Raw genomic sequence first — 22987 nt, 5'->3', positions numbered from 1 at the left:
TGGTGTTTAAGATAAAACATTTAATGTTTATGCATTCACAGCTAAAATTAAACTGAGTTGTATTTTACCTGTGAAAATAATAAAATTAATGAAAGACAAAAGATGAGTTTCAGTTATATCAAAAAAGCACAACAGTCCTTAGAGCATCTGAAAGCTAAGCAATTAAAGCACCCATGGCAAGCTTCAAGCCCAAACTTCAAAGCCTGTCACTCTTGTTCTGTGCAGAAAGGACTCGGGAGCTCTGCTTCACAAGCTGCCATGGCTGTGCTTAGCCCAGACAAAGGTTTGTTTTCTCTCGAACACCAGATGTCATCCCTAAACCCTTCCTTATGAATGAGTTCACAGCTTGGCATTCTGCTGTGACATATCCAAAGAAGATCCACAACACTGTAAAAGTCTTGCACACAAGAGGTTGTGATTGGCAAAGCAGCACATTGGGCTTGCTGCTGCCTGCAATATGCTCTATTCTCATGCTGTACATGTACAAAGTTGAAAAATGTCTTCAGAGACACCCACATAACAAATCATGCTCCCCAGATGAGTAACAGCTCCAAGGAGGAAACATTACCACTGCCCATGCCATCTATTAACATTCTAGCTACAGACAAAAATGTCATTTTTTTCCCAGTCAGGATATATAAATATTGTTTCACCCATGTGTTTCACCTGCTCTGTTCTGTTCCAAAGAGTGATGATAAATCTGGCTAAATGGTTCAAACTAAGTGCATCACCAGGATCATGTAAAGTAGGAGAAACTGTTTCTGTTGACTATCCCCAGAAAAAGACAAAGAGAGACCAACCACTCCTTGTGTCATAGAATGATTTGGTGGTTTAAGTCACAGGAAAACAGTCTTCACAAGATTTCTATATGTAGACAATTTAACATCATTTTATCCTCATTTTTCAAGTAGGGAAAGCAAACATAATGTAATGCCACTGTTTGCTGGAAAACTCCTTCCGTTCTACTATGTGGCTCATTAACAATTAGGGCACATTGGTATGCTGCATTGATGTGATAAAGTGATGGGAAAAAAAAAAATATATATATATATATATATATTAATACTTTGGAATCCAGTAGGTAGAATGGACTGCCTAACTCATCAGATTCACTTGGCAACAGAAGTATGCTCTCATGCAATAGAGGTTGGATGGATGTCATTAGAGATTTTTAAGGATAACTGTCAATAATATAAAGAGCAAAAATATTTCCTGTCCTGGCAACCTTCCTAGTCAGATGGGCCTGACACTCTGGTGACTCCTCTATAAGACAAGCTAGGAACATATTCAAATCTTCTTTTCTAAGCATGTGCATGGGCAATGACAACCTGAGCAGGTCCATACAAACAAGTCACAAGTGGCAGGTAAATTCAAATAGATTAATGCTACAGAAAAGACACTGTTGATTACTGCAGTTCTGGCAATACATCTGAGTATCTGCGCAAAAGAAAATATAGAAATATATAATACATAGATATTTGTTTATATAATGCACATACAGATTAACTGTCATTAAATACCATGAAGTGAGACAAAGAAAAGTTGGTGCTGGTGTGGCCTAAGGAGCACACACCAGTTCCTGCTATGCAGCACTGAGCTTGTTAACAGCCATAAAGCAATACCACCATACAAACAACAAATCTAATAAACCCCACAAAAAGTAACACTCAAAGAAAAGGTCAGGGCTGTGATTTACCTCCTGCTGCTCACTGTATCTACAAAGAAATGATCAAACTTCTGGTGTAATGTCTTGTTTTTGGGGCTGTAGTTAACCTCCTACTGCTCAGTGAATCTACAAAGAAATGATCAAACTCTTGTTGTGATGTCTTGTTTTTGTATTATTTCCTGAAGCCAAGGATGTGTGAGTTTCAGTTGACTATATTGAGATGATTAACTGGAGCAAAGAGATACAAACCATCCTCCATGTCCTAGGCTCCAGAAGGTCTCTTCTGTGATAATAAATAATAAAATAAAATAAAATAAAATAAAATAAAATAAAATAAAATAAAATAAAATAAAATAAAATAAAATAAAATAAAATAAAATAAAATATTTTCTAATTTACTATTGTAACTGTAGCAAAGAGAACACTGTAGTAAAGAGAATATTTGTGTGCGTATACACATGAACATATAAGTTAGTTCTTTTTATTCACATTTCAGAAATAAACATCCTTTACCTAACATAAATACAAAGAAAATACAAAGGAACATCTAGTGCCTTGTACTGTCAACCACCCTTTTATTTTCAACAGCCACCACAATAACACTTCAGAAAAAAAAAAAAAAAAAGGAAACAGTTTGTACTGTCCCTGTTCAGTACACAAGTACCAATCTAATGACCTAAAGTCCTTCACAGATCCTTTTCTTACAAAATACCATTAGCACAACCATTAAATATTTCTCATCTGTAAACATTTCATCACTGATGCTTAATTCACTTTTTGTTGTTGCTGTTTTGCAGTAAAACCTGCAAAACCAAAACCTGCTCTCCTTTCCACCATGTTGTTCCTATCTCCTTTCCCATCTCCTTTCCATCATGTTGTTCCCCAATGTAATAGAACAGAATAATTCCACATTTCACTTACCCACAGGTCTGTTAGCAAAAAGTCTTCAATGATAATGACTTTTGAACGACAACACAAACACTTAAAATTTCCTTCTTTGTCACCTGTGAATCACAGAGTCATAAACACTTGGTTTTCCACTCAGTACTATCCTGGAAGCATGCTGTCATTATTTGTGTGCCATGTGGAGGTCAGTTTGGTGGACTAGAGGTGGCCAGGCCAATGAGAAGTTGGCCTATCACTGCTACACACATAAAAATGCCCTCCCTGACTTAAAAGGAAGAATTAAAAAATAGGGGTTTTATCAGTATTATTATTTAACACAGTTCAGACCTCTAAAAAAAAAAAAAAAAAAAAAAAAAATCTTCCCCAGTCTATGTTAGCTCCTGTGGTATTAATCTAAATACCTCCTCCTATTTTACACCTGAAATGCATAGTCTGCCAATACTTATCTGTATGGTCAATACACAGAGTGAGACTGTCCAAGATTGGAAGGGTTTTTTTATAAAAGCTATGCAATTTCTCATCAAATCCTTAAAAGAGTTGGTATAATTTTCCATCCTCAGTCTTGCTGTTAACTACTATTGATTTCCTCCTACTACAGGGCTTCATGAAAGCATCAAACCATACCAACCACATGGGATTTCCCAAGCTTTTTGTGTCCTTTACAACCCCTGTTACATTGAAGTAGACACATTGTTTTGCTGACATGTAGCAGAAAGTCAATCAAAAGCAGGAGTGGACAGTTCTGGGAAGTAGTAGAAGAAAAAAAGAACCTAATTTTGCTGGTCTAGAAGTTCCTTGAGGTGGCACATGACGAGTGACCTAGTCTCTTCATGCCACCCTGCCAGCAGAAGCGATTTAATTCAACAATACAACTGGAAAGAACAAGGAAGTCAACAGCAAGTAAAACGCAACGAAAATGAACCCAATTTATGATTAATCATAACAAAGGCAGTGCTTTAAGCAGGTCTAAATTTGGAAAGTTCACGAACTCTAGAATTCTTAAGTTTTAAAATTCTAACTTTGTAATCTTACTAATTTTAATTTAACAGCCCAGTATTGGTTCTGCCTAAGTAACTACTCAAAGCTGGAGACCCGATTTCCAGTGGAGTGTTTGAGAATGAAAGTAATATGAAGACCTGGCGTTTTGGGATGTCGGATTGGGAAAAAGTGAAGAATGAGCCAACACAATATTCTTTTTATGTGTGTTTTCTTTAATAACGTGAAAGACAAAGGCACGCAGGAGATAGCCCTGCACCACTTTTACCGTGGACTTTTAAAATAATGTATTAATCGGTAACAGAACACACAACATCTTCGCGTAATGTAGTTTTATTGCACCATTTATTGAAAAAAGAAAAGAAAAGAAAAGAAAAGAAAAGAAAAGAAAAGAAAAGAAAAGAAAAGAAAAGAAAAGAAAAGAAAAGAAAAGAAAAGAAAAGAAAAGAAAAGAAAAGAAAAGAAAAGAAAAGAAAAGAAAAGAAAAGAAAAGAAAAGAAAAATCAGGGCGAAGGCTGCACTTTGTAACCGAATTCCCTACTGGGGCCCCGCAGCGCCCTCAGGCGGCCTCCGCCGCGGCTGAGGCCGAGCCCGCCCCTAGCAACTCCCGGCCCCGTCCCGCCCCGCTCCCCCATCGTGCCCCGCACAAGATGGCGGCGCCCGCGCTGGGGCGGCGCTGTGGCGGGGCGGCGGGGCTGCGGGGCGGCCTGCGCCGGGCTCTGCTCCCGGCCCCGCTGCCGGCGCCGCGGCCTCTCCACGAGCGGGCGCCGCGGTCGCGGAGCTCGGCGGGGCTGCTGGCGGCGCAGTGCGAGCGCGGCCTGTTCCAGGAGGTGTTCCCGGGGCAGGGCGCGGAGGAGCAGCTGGCGGCGCTGCTGGAGCCGGGCCGCCCGCCCGTCACGGCCTACTGCGGCTTCGACCCGACGGCCGACTCGCTGCACGTCGGGCACCTGCCGGCCGTGGCGGCGCTGCTGCACTTCCAGCGGGCGGGACACAACGTGGTGGCCGTGGTGGGCGGCGCCACCGCCCGCCTGGGCGACCCCAGCGGCCGGCTGCGCGCCCGCGAGCCCCTGGCGGCCGCGCGGGTGCGCGCCCACGCGCGCGCCCTGCGGCTGTGCCTGTGGCGCCTCTTCGAGAACCACCGGCGGCTCCTCTGGGCGCCCGGCCCCGGCGGGCCCGGCCTGGGGCGGGCCGAGGTGCTGGATAACGCCCGCTGGCTCGGGCGCCAGCCGCTGCTCGGCTTCCTGTGCGGCGCCGGCGGGCGGCTGCGGATGGGCACGCTGCTGAGCCGGCAGGGCTGCCGCGAGCGGCTGCGCAGCGCCGAGGGCATGAGCCTGGCCGAGTTCGTCTACCCGGCGCTGCAGGCCTACGATTTCCTGCACCTCCACCGCCGCAAAGGGTGCCGCGTCCAGCTGGGGGGCGCCGACCAGATGGGCAACATCATGTCCGGCTACGAGCTCGTCACCAAGTACGGGGGGGGCCGGGGAGGGAAGGAGGGAGTTAAGGGGAGCCCAGCTCCCACCCTGACAGGGCGGTGTGGGGAAGCTCTGCTCGTCTGCAAAGTCTGGTGCGAGTGCTATGGAGCTCGCAGGCACATCAGTGTGTGCTGTTGCAGTGTCAACACAGAAAGCAAGCACAACAGGTGTCCCCGCCTCGTGAGCAGCATCATTTAGTACGTAGAGCAGAAGGCAAAAGATGAATGTGACAGTGCTGCTGCTCACAAAGCTGTTTATTTAAAGTACTTCATTACACACAAAGAACTTAAATGGTAGGGGGTGAGGGCACGCAAAAGAAGTGAGAACACTTTTATGAAGCGCACTTAGGAAAAAATAACTGGGGCTTAAAAACTTAACTGCTTTACAGAAAGGATAGCATCTTACAGAATGTCTGAGTGTTCTTTAACTTTACCAAAATGTGACTTACATTCTTCCTTAATCTTCTCAGGATGACAGGAACAGATGTGTTTGGTATTACTGTACCCCTTATTACCAGTACCACTGGAGATAAACTGGGAAAGACTGCTGGCAATGCAGTTTGGCTCAACAGAGACAAGACTTCTCCCTTTGAGCTATATCAGTTCTTTGTCAGACAACAAGATGACATAGTTGAAAAGTAAGTACTGCAGCTTCATCTTGGTTTTTGCCAGATCCTAACTGTTCTCTGGGGATGTGTGTGAGGTCACGTAATTAGTATCATTTCTCATAGCTCCTTGTAGACATACGTGTTAATTGTAACCATACGTTAGTTAAACAGGCATGATTAACTCCTAAGTACAGAGGTTAGTGGAACCTGTCTCCATGCTATATGCATCATAAATTACTATGTACAGAGCAAGCAAGGAAAGTATAACACGTCATTCTGCCAGTAGAGTGAATTAAGTTTATCTGATATATGTTAATTTCAGTTCTGTAACATCATGTCATCAAGTGAAATCTCTCCTGTAATAACCAACTGCAGGTTGATAGGTAATAACATGTAACACTACATATTGCATGCTGCTTAACAACTTACACGTGAAATTCAACATTTGGAATTGCAACACAATTAATAATTGCTTATCCCTAAGAAAATTAAAATAGTGACTTGCAAGGAAAAAGCTGAGACATTCGTTTTTGTGATTGTATTAACTGTCTAGATCAGTGGCCTCCAAATGTTTTGGACTGGCACCCCATCAGTAATAAATAAATTTGAGCATGCACTCCCAGTACATGCATATATGTGGATTTGTAGGTTTTATATATATATATATATACACATAAATACACACATGCACTGTTGAACTTACAGTATTTTCTTTTTACACCTCAGTGGATCATCTTGTGTAGACGCACTTTGAGACCATTGGTCTAGATAAAAACACACCTAGGAAAGTTACACTTCAGTAGCATTACCACAAGTTAAAAGGGGAGAAAAGGGTATTGTTTTAAGCTCATTGTAGGTGTATAAATGTATTTACAAGGTAGAGGTTTTCAGGATTCAATTTTAGCCATTATCAAAAGTAAAAACTAAGGCTGAGAAGCAAAACAAAAACAACAAAATTCACATACCTGGTCAAATTACTAATTGCTTGCACCTCATCAAACCTAGCAGTCATCAGCACCCTCAGGTATAGTTTAATACTGTAACAGTAAAAACATCTCGTGATTTGGCTCACCTTTGGACAAACATACAGTACATTGATATAAATAGATAATAACTCATGCAACTAAGTATTAATCTTAAAAGTCTAGATAATGGGAGAAGTGCTTGTTAGGTAAATGACCAAAAGTACTAACATGTTGAAACCTTAAGCCTGTTTGATGTTCTACTTATATATCTTGCATGGAAAGAAGCTTTAGTGGATTTTTTTTCAGAATTGGAGATAGGAACAACTGGCATAATTTTGACTCTGCTTAATGTTTGAGGGAGTTACTGAAATGAGCTGTTCATCTTCCATATTGGGACATGGAAGCAAGGAGTTCAGCTTACAGCTATAATGGCAAGTGGATTGAAGGATGCCCTACTGTAGCTACTTAAAATTGTAGCACACACAAAGACAAAATTCTAAATAATTGTTACTCAGGGTAAAGCAGTTCCAAATCCAAAGCACGGTCTTGTGTTCATTTTGCTGAGTCTGGATCCAAGTCAACCGCACAACTCATATTCTTACTGAACAGTGTAAAAATATTAAAATCACACTAGGAAAATGTGAAAGCTTAGCAAAAACATGAGAAATACTGTCTGTCAGGCTTCATGGATGGCCGAGTTCCACGCTAGAATGCCACTGAGAAGGCTGATAGCTTTGCTCAAGGCATCATGTTAGTTTTCAGATCTATTTTTCTTTAAATACTAATATCAATGTCAAATATGAGTCTTCATAAACCTCAGATATGCCTTCACTTTTGTGCCATGACCTGCAGTTACCACTTTCAGGGGTTCATTCCTTGATTTCAAATAGATGCTCTGCATCCACTGCACTTTTCAGACTGCAAAGAGGAGTACGTGGGTACTTAAAATGTTTCCTGCTTTCAGACTTTGTAATAGTAAGGGTACTTTTATTAGTACACTGCATTTCACAGTACTTGAGAGCACATTAGAACAGGCCTTGTTGTAAATGGTATGCCTGGGATACGCACCTTTAAATCATTGATTATCCTAAATAATCTTCCTGTTGAGATACTCATTCATCAGTACACAGTATGCTTCTGCCCCATGACTAGCATAGCATGTGGTATTTTGCATTAGCATATCATGTAACTACTAAAAATATATAGTAGAACTGTATGTGATTGCAATAAATGCTTTAAAGTACTTATTCCACTAGAAAAGCAAATTCTTGATTGTGAAACAAGCTTCATAAAAGTGTTTTGCATGTTATTTCTGACTAGCAAAACATTAAATAAAATGAGTTATCTTTGTAAGCTGGAAGTGTGTGGGCAAAAACAATGAGTTATCTGAAGGGACAGAATATCTGTAATATGGATTTCTTAAAGAGAGAATCATATTAGTGCTGCTAATGAAGTTTGAATGACAAAGACAGGAAATCCACAGTGATGCTTATGTAGACAAAGTAACTTTTTGCCTGCTCATAGATACCTGAAACTCTTCACCTTCCTTCCTCTTGAGGAGATTGCCCACATCATGGAAATGCACGCTAAAGAACCTGAAAAATGGGGCCCTCAGAAACGGCTTGCTGCAGAAGTAACAAAGCTCGTTCATGGTACAGAGGGGCTGGAGTCTGCTAAGAGGTGAAGTTTGATTTGTCGAGCAGTTTTCTTTCAGATTTATTCAATGGTAATTATCCAAGGCTTTTCAGGAACTATTTTCATGAAGTGAATTGTTGCTCAGCTATTAAGAGAAAAATGTAATGCTGTAGACTTGAAGGTACAATAATGATACAAAATTGCAGGAGAGTGGGTTCAAAAAAAAAATCAGAGCAGCAAGGGAAGTACTCTTACGTACTGCTGGGGACCCTCAGATGATGTTGGGGAGGGGAATATGCTTAATTTAACTGTACTTTGTGCAAAGATGAGATGAGTTCTATTTTGAATGATCTTTGTTCTCACAGGTGCACTAGAGCCCTTTATTACAGCAGCGTGGAAGCATTGGAAGCTATGTCTGACCAAGAGTTACAGGAACTTTTTAAACAAGCTCCTTCAGCTGAATTGGTACTTGAACCAGGAATGAGTGTGCTCGACCTGTGTCGCAAAGCAAATGCCATTCAGGATGGACCTAGTGGGTATGTTATCACCTGCACTCTTCAGTAATACCTCACTAAAGTGTTTTGAAGTAGTGTGCTTTTGCAGATGTTAAATGAAAGGTCAGAACAGCCAACTCGGGTAGTAACATGTTAGCTATCTACATACCACTTCTAAATAAGAGTGGGACAGGAGACCTTACTACACGTTGAGGAGAAAGTGTATGGATAATGCAGTGTCATGTACTGTGCTTAAAAAAAAAAATCTACAGCTGGTGAAGAGAGCTAGCTAGCAACAGTGCAAGTTTCCTTATCCCTCTCAGAAGGGGTTGGAATTCTGGAGGCTAAGGTTGATGTCAGTTACTCTTGACCTGAAATAAATTTAACCTGCTTAAGATTTAAAATTTATTCCGATATAAACATACAAATAAAAACTTATGAAATAGCTCTTAACTAATCTTTCAATACTTAGCAGTAATCAATAGCTTTCTCTTGCAATTACAAGCTGGTTTTTTTTTGTTTTGTTTTGTTTTGTGTTTTTTTTTTTTTTTTTAAGGTACCAGAAAATTACAGATGGTGGAGTGTCAGTAAATGGGATTAGAGTAACCAATCCTGAGACTGTTCTTATTCTTGGACAGCATATTCTCAAGAATGGAGTATCATTGCTTAGGGTTGGAAAGAAAAATTACTACATTATAAAATGGCTGCAGTTGTGACAACGGTGTTTCTCTACTGCTTGTTTTTTTCTGAATTTTCTCAGAGCATACTCTGTTGAAGATGGACTTGAAGATGTTTCTATATTATGCATTACTATGCAGCTCACAAACTGCCTGATACCAACATACACCAACAAGGTTCAAATAAAGGAAGCTGAGATTCTAAACGTGTATGATTTCATGTTTTTGTTTCTGACAGTGAATTACTGAATCAGAAAGTTATAGAAATTGTATAGCAGATAGGAAAAATCTGGTAACATCTGATTACTTCAGATAAGCCACGCTTTGTGCAGACCACAAATCGCAAATAGCCTGAAAAACTGCACACACTTCATTATGGCAGTTGTACCTACATTTGGATCTTTGGACTCCACTGAAGTTAAATATTAGTATTTATTACAGCTGGGCTTTTCCTTTTTTCCCTAATGCACAACTTCTGTAGTTAATGCAGTGGCTATCAGTATCAGCTGCTAACCTGTGAAGAGTAGCTAGACTTGTGTGACATGGCTCTTTCCGCTACAAAATAAGATATAGAACTATCTAAAACATGCAAAAGGAACAGTTGGAATTGCCATGGAGAACAGGTGCAACTAAAATACAGAACTGGAATGTTGTCATATGCAACTCTTAATTTTTTTTTATTTTGCATAGATGTTATTCTAACAAGGAGATTTTTAGATGTTCTGCCTTACTCAAAGTACCATTCATGAGAAAATATGAACAAGAAGACAAAGATTAATTCCAGAGTCCAGAGATGGATAGTAGGATCTTGCCCTACTTTAACAACCAACTGCCTTGCAGGAGGGAGGGGGAACAGTGACCAGAAACTCTACAGCCTAATTCACAGCAAGATGAGCAAAAGCATTCTTTACTTCTAACAGAGGATGTATGCTGCTGGCAACTTCTGACTTCATCCTAACATAGAAAACCTGGATAAGTGGGTAAGAACAAACAACCTACAACCAATTGTTGTTTTTTGTTTGTTTGTTTGTTTGTTTTTCTGGACAGGTTTGGTTTAAAACAAGTTGCAGAAAATTCATAATAAATAAGTGGAATGGTTAAGTCCTGATATGTAAGCTTCTTATTGGTTATGTTTGGGGCATACTGCATACAAGCTTTCCAGCCTTCATGTGGTAAAGAAGAATATTCAGTTCTTGAAATGAGAGACAAATCAGTCCCTTCAGACAGCAACATGCAAACACAGTACGTCTTGATTAAAGAACAAAAAAGTGACCCTACTACTTACGGCCTAGCCAACATTTGGGATCATAGCATCCTCATTGCCTTTTAAGGACAGCATGAAAGTGAGAACGTACTTCAGAGAGTTGGTGGAACACCACCATCTACATTTAAAGGCAGTGTTGCTTTATTTCATTGCTCTGAAAAAAACCGCAACTCAAACACCCCTTCATTACTAGTCACTACACACCTGAAATCAATACAGTGCCTTACTAAATTCAGACTTTCCCATGATGGGGACAGGATCATTTAGGGAATACAGGTGATGCAACCAGATCAACAACAAAATAAAACCACACGTGGTTACCAAAAATATCTACAGTACATAGCCATATTTGAATAACTTTGAACTAGTTAACTGAGCTGCTAGATCATAGTGTTGTAGCAGGCTGGCTTGAGTTTGTCCCTTTTTAAAGGGACATTCCCTACCGTAGTACAAATAGGTGTGAAAGCCTCAGTCTTATAAGCTGCTCATTTAGGGCATCAATTGCAGTGCTGTTTGCAAGGACTAGAGTAATCCTTACTCTTAGGTGAAACAGTGATTTCCTAGTCTGTAAAACTCTATGACAATACAGTTTCACAGCCACAGCAGGAGAGGCCTTAGTCTCAGCTACCTGAATGTGGTACTGCAGCATCAGCTCTTATGTTGTTGAAATAGGTTATAGCATTGCAGCTGGTTTAAACTACCTAACATACCAGAATAGGGAAATAATGTTAAAAGAATTTTGAAGAGAATTCTAATTCTTCATTCTCAAGAATCCAGATGTTCTATCCATTATTTTTCATTTTTACTCTGATCAATTTGACAGTGGTTTTGTCTGCATTATCAATTGAGATTTCAATAAGTTACAATGGTTTGCTGCTTGTGGTTGTTTTTTTTTTTTTCAGATTAAACTGTAATAGGGTAGTACTTCAGTTCAGTACATGGAGTTAATAGTGCCAGATAAGCTAGATAAGTCTCTAGATCCTGCTTACCTGCCTGATAATGAGATATCTATCCTATACATTAGGAATTTACTATATTTCTTTATATAACAAAATATTAGAATAATTATACATCATGTGTAATTATATAGCAATATATACTATAGCTATATAAAGACAAAAAAAGTAGTTATTTATTCCTATCTTTAAAAAAGTCTCCACGTACCTTGGCAGCTCTCAAGACGAGTTTGTTTTGCTTGTCATTTTGCCTTATGCTACAGTAATGATCAGAGCTAAAATGCCCTAAAAGATCATCCAATTCATTTTTGTTAGTTTACCTTTTTCCCCAAATGGCAGAAGCATTACAGCAATACAAAAACGCGCGCCTGAGAATAAAATACAGCAGTAACACCCTTGTTAACCTCCAGAGAAATACAACAGATTAGATTTGACAGCTACTTTCTGTTTGCAGGAAATACGCTTCTAGGAGTAGAGTAAGTCATACTTGTTGTATCTGACCTCACCTGCCTTTTTCCCTTTCATTTTCACATGGTGTTGATCCACAAGTATCCTCTGATTTCAAGTTTGTTTGTTTTTTAAAAAGCATTAGCACCCACTTTGATCACATATTAAAAGGATTTTATTTGTTTTTACAAATACACAATTGAAAAAGAATTAAATTCTTTGTGTACAAGGTTTTTAATGAGATCCATCAACTCCAAGCAATTTATTCTGTGTTTCTTTCTGACCAACTGCTACCAATCTGAACCTTTTCCTGACTTTCCGAAGCCACAACTGGATGCAACCACTACTTCTCATGGACAGCCTGTACAGGGTGTTGCATCTGAATATTAGAATGGGTAGGTCAAGAATCAAGGGTGATTGGAAAAACTAGTATTCTTTCTTAGACTTGAATATTAACAGTTGTGGCAGGTAGCAATAATGGGACTGCTTTCAAGAGGGGCTTAACTTAGTAAAGCTGTCACAGTGAAGAGGTAAAAGGTGAAAGGACATGCAGCAAATACACTAAAAAGGAGCTATCTAAACATAGAAACACCACTAATTTAAAGGGGGTGGCTGTTTGGGCATAAACCAATGTTCAGTTTGATCTACTGTTCATCTTTCAGACTTCAAAGGAAAAGTTATCTAACTCACCTCAAAGCACACAAGTTTAAAAAAACAAACAAAAAAATAGATATATTTGGGAACTTCACTATCTACAGAAAACACCAGTTAGCAGTCTGCTCTGCTCTCAGGCTAACAGATTTAACAGTGAAAAAAACAAACAAACAAATATTACTCAAGATAATTCAATGCAAGTTAGGAACAGGGGCACAGCATATTGGCAAATTGTTTCCCCTGCTGTCATTCCATAAAGCAGGGACATAAGTTTGCAATATATCTAATCTGGCATCTCTCAAAGCCATCATCCCTCCTTAAAGCAGGACTCAAAGGCAAGTTCTACTTCAGAATACAATTTGAAGCACACAGACACTCCCCTTACACACTAAGTGAAATTTGACTACGAAAAAAAAAACAAGTAATTTATTGACAAACTGATCACACACAGATACTGTGTTTTATTTACAGTAGTACCACACATACGTCAGGTATCAACATCAAACATTTAGTAGTCTAAACTTAGCTTCAGAGGTTATTCTCCCCCATGACTGTTTCACTGGATAGTAAGTTGTCTTTTGTGTTAGCTTGAAAGTTGTTCATTGATGACAAAAATATTTTGGGTTTAAATTATATAAGGTTGACTAGAAGACATCTGTAAGCAATCAGTCTGATCTAGTGAGAATTTTTCAGTTGCTACTCTACTAGACATTTTACCAATTCTTCTGTTACTTCTACTAAGGGTAGCAACAACAGTAGCACTTTGACACGTTTAAAAAACAACTGCCATCAGCAGCCTGTCTACACTGTAACTTCTGCAACTACTACAAGAACTGAAAATACTAAATTGCAGGACAAATGCAAACATATGTAAGGCTATACAAGTATAGTTATTCTATAAACTTATAAGAGCATATAGTCCTGCCACCTGACCTAAAAGTCAGTTCAAAACTTATTTCTGGGATAATATATTTTTGTATATAATCTGTTTATTTAATAACAGGACTGTTACAGCATGGATTTTTAAAGATTTGCATTAAGCATGACAAATCATCTTCATTTTTTGGCACTCAACTCACTTGAAAATTTGCAAAACAAACAAGCATTTCAAAAAACAAATCTCACATGACATTACAGAGCCAGTTATCACTTGCAAGAATGTTGTAAATAAACGGAACTCATTTGCTTTATTGTAGTATTTCAAAACTTTGCAAGTAAGAACGTCTCCTTCCAACAGACTGTTGACTGACATTTGGGAGTTCAAGCTTAGTAGCAGTTCACTTAAGGACAGTTCTACTTTGCTGAAAACATATTGCTTAAATGTCAAAAGTGCAAGGGAAAGAGATGTCGGGTGAATTCAAACTAGAAATGCAATGCTTTTGACAAAATACTCTCGCTATTCACCAAAATTGATTTGAAAAGTGGCTTGCACTTCACTACAGTCACATTTCTTAAATCTGAGAAGTACCATCTCTGGATAAAAAGTGAGAAGTTAGAATTACTTCCTTTGTATTTATTACATCTAATGCATACATCATGACTTTTTAGGCTGCTTAAAAATACAGAATATATTTCCATGTCCTGCATGAATTTCAGTAATGCATAAAATAACTATACAAAAAAGTGCGTGTAAGACTTAACTCCTTGGGTTTATATTGATACCAAACTGAAGACTACCATGTGAAAAATAAATCTTTAAAACAGACCTTGCTGGAAATGGAGGTCTTAACTGGTTTTGAATTTTCAATGTTTAGCATTTAGAAAAGGAATTCCACTTCTGTTAACTGGTGCAATGGGAAAAGGAACTGAAGATGGGAATAAAAACCTCAGGGTACTAGCCCGATATACTAAGAGCAAGCCATGGCTGTTAACAGCAGTGTCTTATTTTTCACATGCAAGTTGTGTTAAAGATAAAATATCAGCAATACCACAGTACACATTTTTTAACTTCATACAAAAAAAGTAAATCTGTTTGAAAAGTACATGCAAGTGTGCTGGCTGGAATTTAAATAAATTTTTATTCATAAAAATTAAAATGCTTACTCTTTAAAGGTTAGTGAGAACAATATTTATCTGTATGAATTACAATCAGAAGAAAATAACTCATCAACTTAACTTCAACTTACTTCCTAATTTGATTGTCCTCAAAAAAATAAAAAAGCTACTTATAGCACAGTAAAATTTCTTCAAAAGCAAGTGAAATCTCTAGTATAAATATTCCAATCCTACAGACTTCCCTTCATGCTGTCATACTTTCTAATGTCTGGAAAGAGTTGTGGGGATCCCCTTCTCTCTGGCCAACTTAATCTGTTTTTGAAAGAAACACTATCTCGTAACAGTTTTGAAATCCATTTTTATTTTTTTTCAGCTATGCCAGAACAAATTTACTATTGGATGGTCCAGGGGCTTGGTCCCGGGGCGGGGAGGAAGGGGAAGGTGGTCTTGTACCTGATTTTAAACCCCAACATTTATACACAAGCTCCAGTGCACATCGACAACTTTGCACCCACTTTTTAGTAGTAGGCTGTTACTTGTTCACAAGCTCCAGGCTAATTCATCCAACATGATACTCCATTAAATGAAGATCAAAATTTTGTCTGCAGTTTTAACATTTGGGAAAAAAATGGGGACACACATACGTAGCGATACGGTAGACATCTCTACTGTGCTATAAAATTGACACCTCCATCTGCCATAGTGCATGCAATATATTCATGAAAGAAAATACATGGTGCTCTCTTCTCTTCACAGTATTTAAACCTCTACTGTAAAAGCAGCTTAAAACTATGCCACAAGACTACACTGTCCATCTTAACCACAGGCAACCTGTTCAGCAAGTCAGGCACTGGAACTTTAATGTTTTTTCCCCAAGTTCAAATGAGCCTGTCATTGAGACAGTAAGACTTGGTCTGCTTTAATTTGCACCAGAAAGCTGGTAAGGAAACATTTAGAGCCATTTATTATGTGGATTAAATATGACTTACTTTGCAAAATACAGCATATTTTTCTGTTTGCAAATCAAACCAACTGTCTTTACATGAGCAGATTTACACAGTTGCAGTACACAGATAAGAGTTCATAAATAAAAATTCTATTCCGTATACCATGCCTAGCAATTTTCAAGTCAATGTAACCTCCAATGCATATAAATAGTGTCGCTGGTACAGTCTTCACCAAAGATGTGTCTCCCGTATCTCTGCAATGATTTGACTGGCTCGCTGCAGGGCCTGCACACGGAAAGGCAAAAAAAGACAGAGTTATTTACTGTTTATGAAGGGATTTCTCAGACAGGCAAGGAACGGCAATCTAGAAAGTCTGATGTTAAAATTTAAATCAAAGCCTGTCCCTTTCATTAAAAAAAATGAGTGGTAACAATCTGCAACAACATTAACTCTGATCTGGACAAATGCAAAATTAAGTTTGGTCCTGTGAAGTTTACAGTTTGAAAAACAATTCCCCTCAATCGAATATGTTTATCGTATAGGAACACGGATTAAACTTAATATAGGGGTTCTTGGACAAGTGGTATCTCAGAGTATGCGATCTCTCAAATGCACAATCTGTATGCAAGAGAGAAGTACATTTTGCTATTTCTTTATTGAAGCTGCACTGGCATCTGAGAGGCATTGTTTTCTATACAGTTCAATCCAAAGAAACATAGTGAAAAAATGAAGAGTTCTGTAAAACAGATACATCCCAAATGCACACAGATGTACACTGTGGTCATGATAACCAAGTCTCAATGTTCCCACTGTTTATATCACAGGGACCTACCTAGAGATAGACCTACCACTGGCCCATAGGCACTGTGTGTGAAGCATTAGAAGATGGGAACAGTACTTGAAACACTGTAATCAATCCTTTCCTGCTCCTCCCCCAAAAAAACACACTACTGAACACAATAGAGGGAAGTTAAATAAGAGCAGGTGATCAAAAACAAACGCGTAAGTTAAAAGAATACCAGATGAGAGCTTCTGCTTTAAACATGAAACACAGTTTAGCTCCCTTCTTCCCAAGTACTCAGTCTACATAATACTGTGTAATATTTCTACTCATATATTGCTTCTAATTCCTCTAGCAGAGAGAAAAAAAATGCCCTGACATACTTTTAAAAAAGTAGCATAATTAAAAAGCAAGGCAAATTTTTCAAGAATCTCACATTTACATGGTTTCAATGTCATCAGCTGTTCTCATAAGCTCCTGATTTTTTTATATTTTTTTTTTAATACCTTTAGCATGTCTGCTGCCTCTTTTCTGCGCTGTGCCATGTCTTCAGACTCCGTCAGAAGGTCATCCAACAGCAAGGATTTATACAGCTGGCCTACCAGCTCGCTCTGAAGAGTGTCTTTCACGTGGTTCACCAGAAAATGCATCACTGCCTTTGGCACACTGCAAGCACACAAAAAAAATCGTTGCTTCATGAAAGCTAATCAAAACCAGGTCTGCTCTAAATTTAAGAATGCACAATGTGAGCAAGCAGCTACACAGAACCTTGGCTCAGACTACCAGGAATCTACTGCTAACAAAAAAGAAGTTTTCAATCTCAAGTAAATGAAGTAACATGTGCAATTTTAAGAGCTGAAGAGACTCCTCAAATAGGATGGCAATACTGTAAAGGACATGAAAATATATATGGTGTAAAGAATACATTCAAAATAAATTACTTTTTTTCAATAGATACCAGAACTCAAATCTCTACTGTGTTAGGCAGAAAAAAAAAAAAAGCTAAGTATTTCACCCTAGGATCAATCTTCATGTGTAAGTGAGGAGGCAAGGAAAGGACTGAAGCATCCAGTCTTATCAGATAAACTGAAAATAGGATCACTGTTCAAACACTGGGCCATATCATCTCTAGCATGAGACAGCATGAGGGCAATTTTCAACTGCAAATGGAGTTTAAGTGAGCAAAATCTATTTGACTGGAGTGGAGGCAGGCAGGAACCAATGAGAACCAAGAACAGTCTTTCAGAAAAAGACCACAGAATCTGTAAAGCAACATTTTTCAGTTTTATGTCAGGCTATTGTACCCCCAAAGAATCCATGGTTTCAACTCTGATTTCCCCACCATTAAAATTCCTGAAAAAAATATTAAAGTATCCAATCTAGCTGAACCTGATTTTCTTGGGGACTTAAGATGTGTGTAGCTTTACTCTTCTGAAAAAGCGGGCAAAAATATTTACTTGAGCATTGACAAACTCAAATCATTATACTAACAGAGTACCAAAATCTGAAGATGTAAACACAGGAACAAAAACTGAATTACGGCACCTCAGGTTATTTCATCAGAATAGCAGCAACCAATAACGAAAATACTGGTGGTCCTTCCCAACTGATAAATAAAAAATATTAGTTTAAACAACCTTGCTGGCAGAACACTAAGCAGTATTTTGCTACTAGTGTGGTTTGGGAGTTGACACAGTCAGTACTAACTCATTTAACAGTGGCCTCATCACTCTTCCTATGTGCCTACAGCTCTAAATCTAAATCATTATCCTGGGCATATCAAGAGTTTCGCTCCAAACAATGCACTTTCAGAGTGCTGCAATTAGCATTCAAGCATTAACTTGGCAGGGAGCATGCAAGTCTAAACAGCCAGATCCAAGATCAACCTCGATCCATTACCACATCTCAGTTCTTGGAGTCATACTCCCAGATTTGGTTAGGCATTTTCCCACTGCATTCTGCTGCTTTAAGGGTCTTTACTGGGCAGCTGAGGGAAGACTTCTGGTAAATCATGATGAGACAGTAGAGGTCTATTAATACTGAAGTAATTAAATTCATTTCCTCTTTTCAAGCCAATACACTGCAAGTTCTACCAAAAGAAGAATTGAAGAAAGAAGCCCAAAATATTTTGGGAGTCACCTGGCTATGAGCTAAAGCAACCCAAAACTCAGGTTCAAGGCCACTTGGGGACAAGTACCATCCAAGTAAGAGCCTGAATAAGCTCTGCAAATACGATGTGGGATGGACATGAGTCCAATCTTTGAAAGATATCTCCTAGAAGTACTTCTCAAGTAGGCGAGGTTGTTCTAATGCATACAGTTGCATACAGTAGAAACATATTATTTCCATCCTCATAGCTATGGACGAGAAAACTTGGCCACAGTTCCTATTCAACCTCCCTATTTGAAATAATAGGATAGCAAAGCAGAGTTCTACCATTGTTATATAGCCCCCAGAGTTTATTCCAGTTATTTGCTGCAAAACATACATCTAAATTGCAGCATCTTCCAGAAAAGCTCTTATCTCCTAAGTAAGGAATTGAATAATTTACATCAATATAATACAGAATTAAAACCATTAAAGAAAATACTTCAGCCTTCTTAACTCTGTGAGAGGTTGTTTTACTGCTGCTTCCTCTTTAAAAAAAAAATAATCACATTTTCCCTCTGCTTAAAAAATAAAAACGTGATTTTAAAAAGCCACAATTATATACATGACCCTTGAGATATCACATTTGTATGGCTTAAATATTTATAGGCAGTTTGGTTTTACCTGTCCTGAATGTTCTTTCTAACAATAAGGAAGTAAGATTTAATGAGTCGTTCAATCACTTCACAATCTCGTTGCTCACGGGCAGAAAGTTTGCGTGCAACAGGTACAGGCTACGTAAAAAAAAATTAAAACATCAGGTTACAAATTCTGCTCGTTTATATATATGTATAAACATCAAACTGGGGGAGATCAAAAGGAACCACTGCTCTTTTAGTCTGATAATTTGATACATGTAACCTGCCTTGCAATAAACCTATTATTGAGAAATAAACATCAAAAGACATCAACATCCCAATCTTTGAAACTGAAAGGTCAGACGGCACCACCACTTTTTTTTTTTGTAAAAGCTCACTAAAGGAACTAAGCTGTGCAACAAGAATTTTCATCTGTTTTTACTTTAAATGGCTTTTGTTTTTAATGATTCCTCTAGTATCAAAAATGCCAACTTTAGCAAAAATGAGTAGGCATTTGAGTTGAGACAGGAGCTGAAATTTACTTCTGTAGAAAGAGTGATCTAGACAGGATTTTACTTGCGTAGGAATTTGTGAAAGGAAGCCACATATCCCAAATCATAAGCTGAAACTAGAGGAGGAGAAAAGAAGGACTGAGTAGCAGGAAGGGTGGAGAAAGGGGATAGAGCTCCCTGTTCCTATAGTAGTAACTATTTATGAAGATATATATTACTATCCAAGTCACAAGAGCTGGAATTCATGTGTTTTCTTTCCTGAGTCTGAATTACGAAGAGGAGGCATCTGTCTTTCATGACACTCACCACATCTAGTAGGTTTACAGCATGTCCTTTTTGAGGACTAGCAGGAAGGGCTGCAGCTGGTTTCGATTTTTCCTCTGCTGATGCCTCTTCCGCTTTTGAGGGTTTAAGCATTCCTCTCCAGTTGCCTGTTCCAGACTCCTGGGACGCATCTCCTGTTGCAGGAGCAGCCTGCACAAACAACACAGTAAAGAAAAATTGGAGAGTTAAAACACTAGCACTGCAAAGCAGTGTCTGATCAAATCTTCTATTATGGAGCTATACATAACTAAGAAGCAAGATTTTCATACATATAATTTTCTTCCTACATCCTGTTCTTCACATTCCCCACCTCTGTTTTCCCTTTGGGAAACTGATTAGAAGGACACTTGCAATCTATTAATGGGTGTAAACTTAAGAGTTGTTTTGGTTTCCTAATTCTTAAGAAATAACTTGACACTTCACAAAACAAATCCCATCAAAACTGTGTAATGTGAAGTTGAAAGACTTGTATTACAGCAACAGTTTGCTGCTTTGCTGCTTACAGCAGAAAAAAAGAGTATCAATAAAGTGAAAGCTTTTAAAACTCGCATCCTTCCTAATAATGGTATGAAACTGTTCACAGAGACAAGGTCTCCAGTTGTTTAAAGGTCTAAAGATCACTTCTGAAATATGGAAGTCTTCCTACATCTATTAGTTTTTACCACATATTCCTGGACCTATACTATCATGACCATTCTGAAAGCACATATGACAGATCACTACAGCTCTTAGAAGGGCTCTTGAATTTATTTATAAATTCTTTGTACAGAAACCAAAGTTCCTTATAATGACAGCTAAAAAATACGCACTTCTACATTTCCAGGTATCAAAGCTACGAATGTATTTGTGCTGCCAGACCTCAAGTTACTGAAGGCTTTTCTGTACTAAATCAAGAAGAAAAACCTTCATCTTCTGGAAGTGAAGATCACAGTTTCTGGGAGTAAAGCTTTCCATTCCAGGGAAAGAATGACTCTCTGGTCTTCTGAGAAGAGGACGTAACACCCAACTCTTACACATTAGAAATCACTGGACAAAAGAAATATTAGTAGATGGTACCCACCACAGGTTAGATAAGTAAATAAAAAAAGACAGTTTATTTTGATGTGAAACAGTCTTAACTTTTGGTTTGCACCTTTCCATATACCTGGCAGCTGTTCTATTTATTACTGTACTGTAAAAAACAAATAAACAAAAAAAAACCTGTAAACTCAGCGCTGGTCATTAAAGGCTCTGAGGTGCTACTACTTATGTCTTCCTTCAGGAGGAAATAAGCTAAAACTATCTACTGTGTTTACAATTAAAACACCTCCATGGCTGACCCTGGGTCTAGAGAGAGTGAAGAAAAGAAACATGGCATAATGGCTGTATGTCAGGAGGAAACCCAGCTAAACTGCATATATTTCTTATTAAAATTGCACAAAAACTGTTCAGAGACATTGCACCAAATATATTGGAAGAATTCAAATCAACCTCTTCTAATAAGAGGTAACCACTGATAAGGACAGGTCCATTCATTTTTTTTCTGATTGTAAGACAGCTATTCAAAGTGGCAAAATTCCCCTCATTCAGTGTTACTATAGAATGGGCTGTATCTCCCAAGCAATTTCAGAAACAAAGCTGCAGTCTTTCACACCAAACAGAGCACTGAGGATTCACTGACTATTTAACAATAGGAAACAATTTAAACCAAATTTGGCAGTTTCCTGCAGCTTTTGTGGTCACAACGGTATCCTCACAATTGCTCCAGATTTCCTTATAGATGTTTGCAGCATATCAGAACCAATAAATCTTCGACCAAAACTGTAATAAAGTTCCAATACCAACTTGAACTACTTTGTTCAGGACAGAAATGACAGCTTTACACAGAGGCAGAATGCATGTGTGCAGTGAAGCAAAAAGCCTGAGTCCTCTTGGTTACTCCTGCTACGCAGCTTGGTGACTATCCATCTTCTCTGACTTCACGTAAAAGCAATTAGCAATAAAGTCTTTACACTACTGAGCTGTTATTTCAACATGACAGACAGCACGCCTGAAGTGTAACAAGCCACTGCAGAACACATTTCACAAATAGAAGTGAACCAGGGATTGAACGATTAAGTAAGACAACAAAAAGGGGGCTCAGGTTGGAACAAAGCCTGTAAGGATTCCCTGCAGGAAGCAGGAAACTCACATTTTTAGTTTATCTTCTGTTCTCCTTCTTTAACTGTCAACACATTAAAAACATGCAGTTTAACAACCATGCTGAAAAACTTTGATCACAATACTGTTGCACCAAACAAGCAATTGACTACAAACAGGGGCAAATGTTGCACCACAACATATTACAACCAAGGGTTAAAACAGAAAGCAGTGGCTTTGCCACCTAGTAGTACATCTCTACCCACATACTACAGTCATGAAATGTCAAGTAGTCTACACCCGGTAGGGCACAGCGGGTTGAAGACAGAGCCCTACAGACCGCTTTCCATAGTACCTGAAGGTGAACCACAACATATTTCGCATGCAGTGCTTATAGAAAAATCAAGACAGACCTTGCCATCAGCCTCAGCAGAAGCAGCAGTAACAGTCTCCTGGGAAGCAGGTGTCAATGCACCTGGAGCTTTAGTAGACTAAAGAAGGTAAAAAAAATGCAGGGAGGGAAAAAAAAAAACAACAACAACTGAAAACCACCAAATCTACCTAGCACATGTATGCACTTTTATCTGCGAATATCTTTTTGTCTTAAAAAAAAAAAAAAATCCAGAAAAGAAAATACTTTGGATTTGCAAGCAACACAGTAATATAAAAAAAAAAAAAAAAAAAAAAAGCATGTTGAAGACAGTTAAAGGACTTTTGGCTTATCTGGACTTCAATTTTTCAGCTCCTTCACTGATGATTTAAATATGAAGTCAATTAAACCAAGGATCAAACAGCACTGAAAGCCTTCTCTAGATAGCTACCTTAAATTCTCAGTTCATCCATCA

The 22987-nt window shown here is 38.6% G+C and overlaps 2 protein-coding genes across 5 annotated transcripts in view; one reads left to right on the top strand and one right to left on the bottom strand.

Annotated features, from left to right (window-relative positions):
* Positions 1-4203: 4203 nt before the first annotated feature.
* Positions 4204-10519, top strand: YARS2 (tyrosyl-tRNA synthetase 2). The gene is made up of 5 exons (XM_082751940.1): positions 4204-5033; positions 5510-5677; positions 8137-8292; positions 8613-8783; positions 9298-10519. Exons 1-5 carry the CDS (start codon positions 4219-4221, stop codon positions 9455-9457), a joined length of 1470 nt encoding a protein of 489 aa, XP_082608066.1. The 5' UTR covers positions 4204-4218; the 3' UTR covers positions 9458-10519.
* Positions 10520-12251: 1732 nt separating this feature from the next.
* DNM1L (dynamin 1 like) overlaps positions 12252-22987 on the bottom strand; it is a 39119-nt gene continuing 28383 nt past the window's right edge. For 2 of the 4 annotated variants that reach the window (XM_082784878.1, XM_082784879.1), the window contains 5 exons: positions 22556-22633; positions 20007-20174; positions 19235-19344; positions 16969-17128; positions 12252-15966 (listed from right to left, as the gene is read on the bottom strand). In XM_082784878.1, coding sequence (XP_082641004.1) covers positions 15910-15966; positions 16969-17128; positions 19235-19344; positions 20007-20174; positions 22556-22633 — 573 coding nt within the window. In that variant the 3' untranslated portion in view covers positions 12252-15909. The remainder of the gene's footprint in view (positions 15967-16968; positions 17129-19234; positions 19345-20006; positions 20175-22555; positions 22634-22987) is intronic. The other 2 variants (XM_082784880.1, XM_082784881.1) reach the window with 2 other exon arrangements.

Source organism: Aythya marila (assembly GCF_965140915.1).
Source record: "Aythya marila genome assembly, chromosome: 1".
Taxonomy (NCBI): Eukaryota; Metazoa; Chordata; class Aves; order Anseriformes; family Anatidae; genus Aythya; species Aythya marila.
Note: the sequence above shows the minus strand (reverse complement) of the source record. Positions and strands in the feature narration are given on the sequence as shown.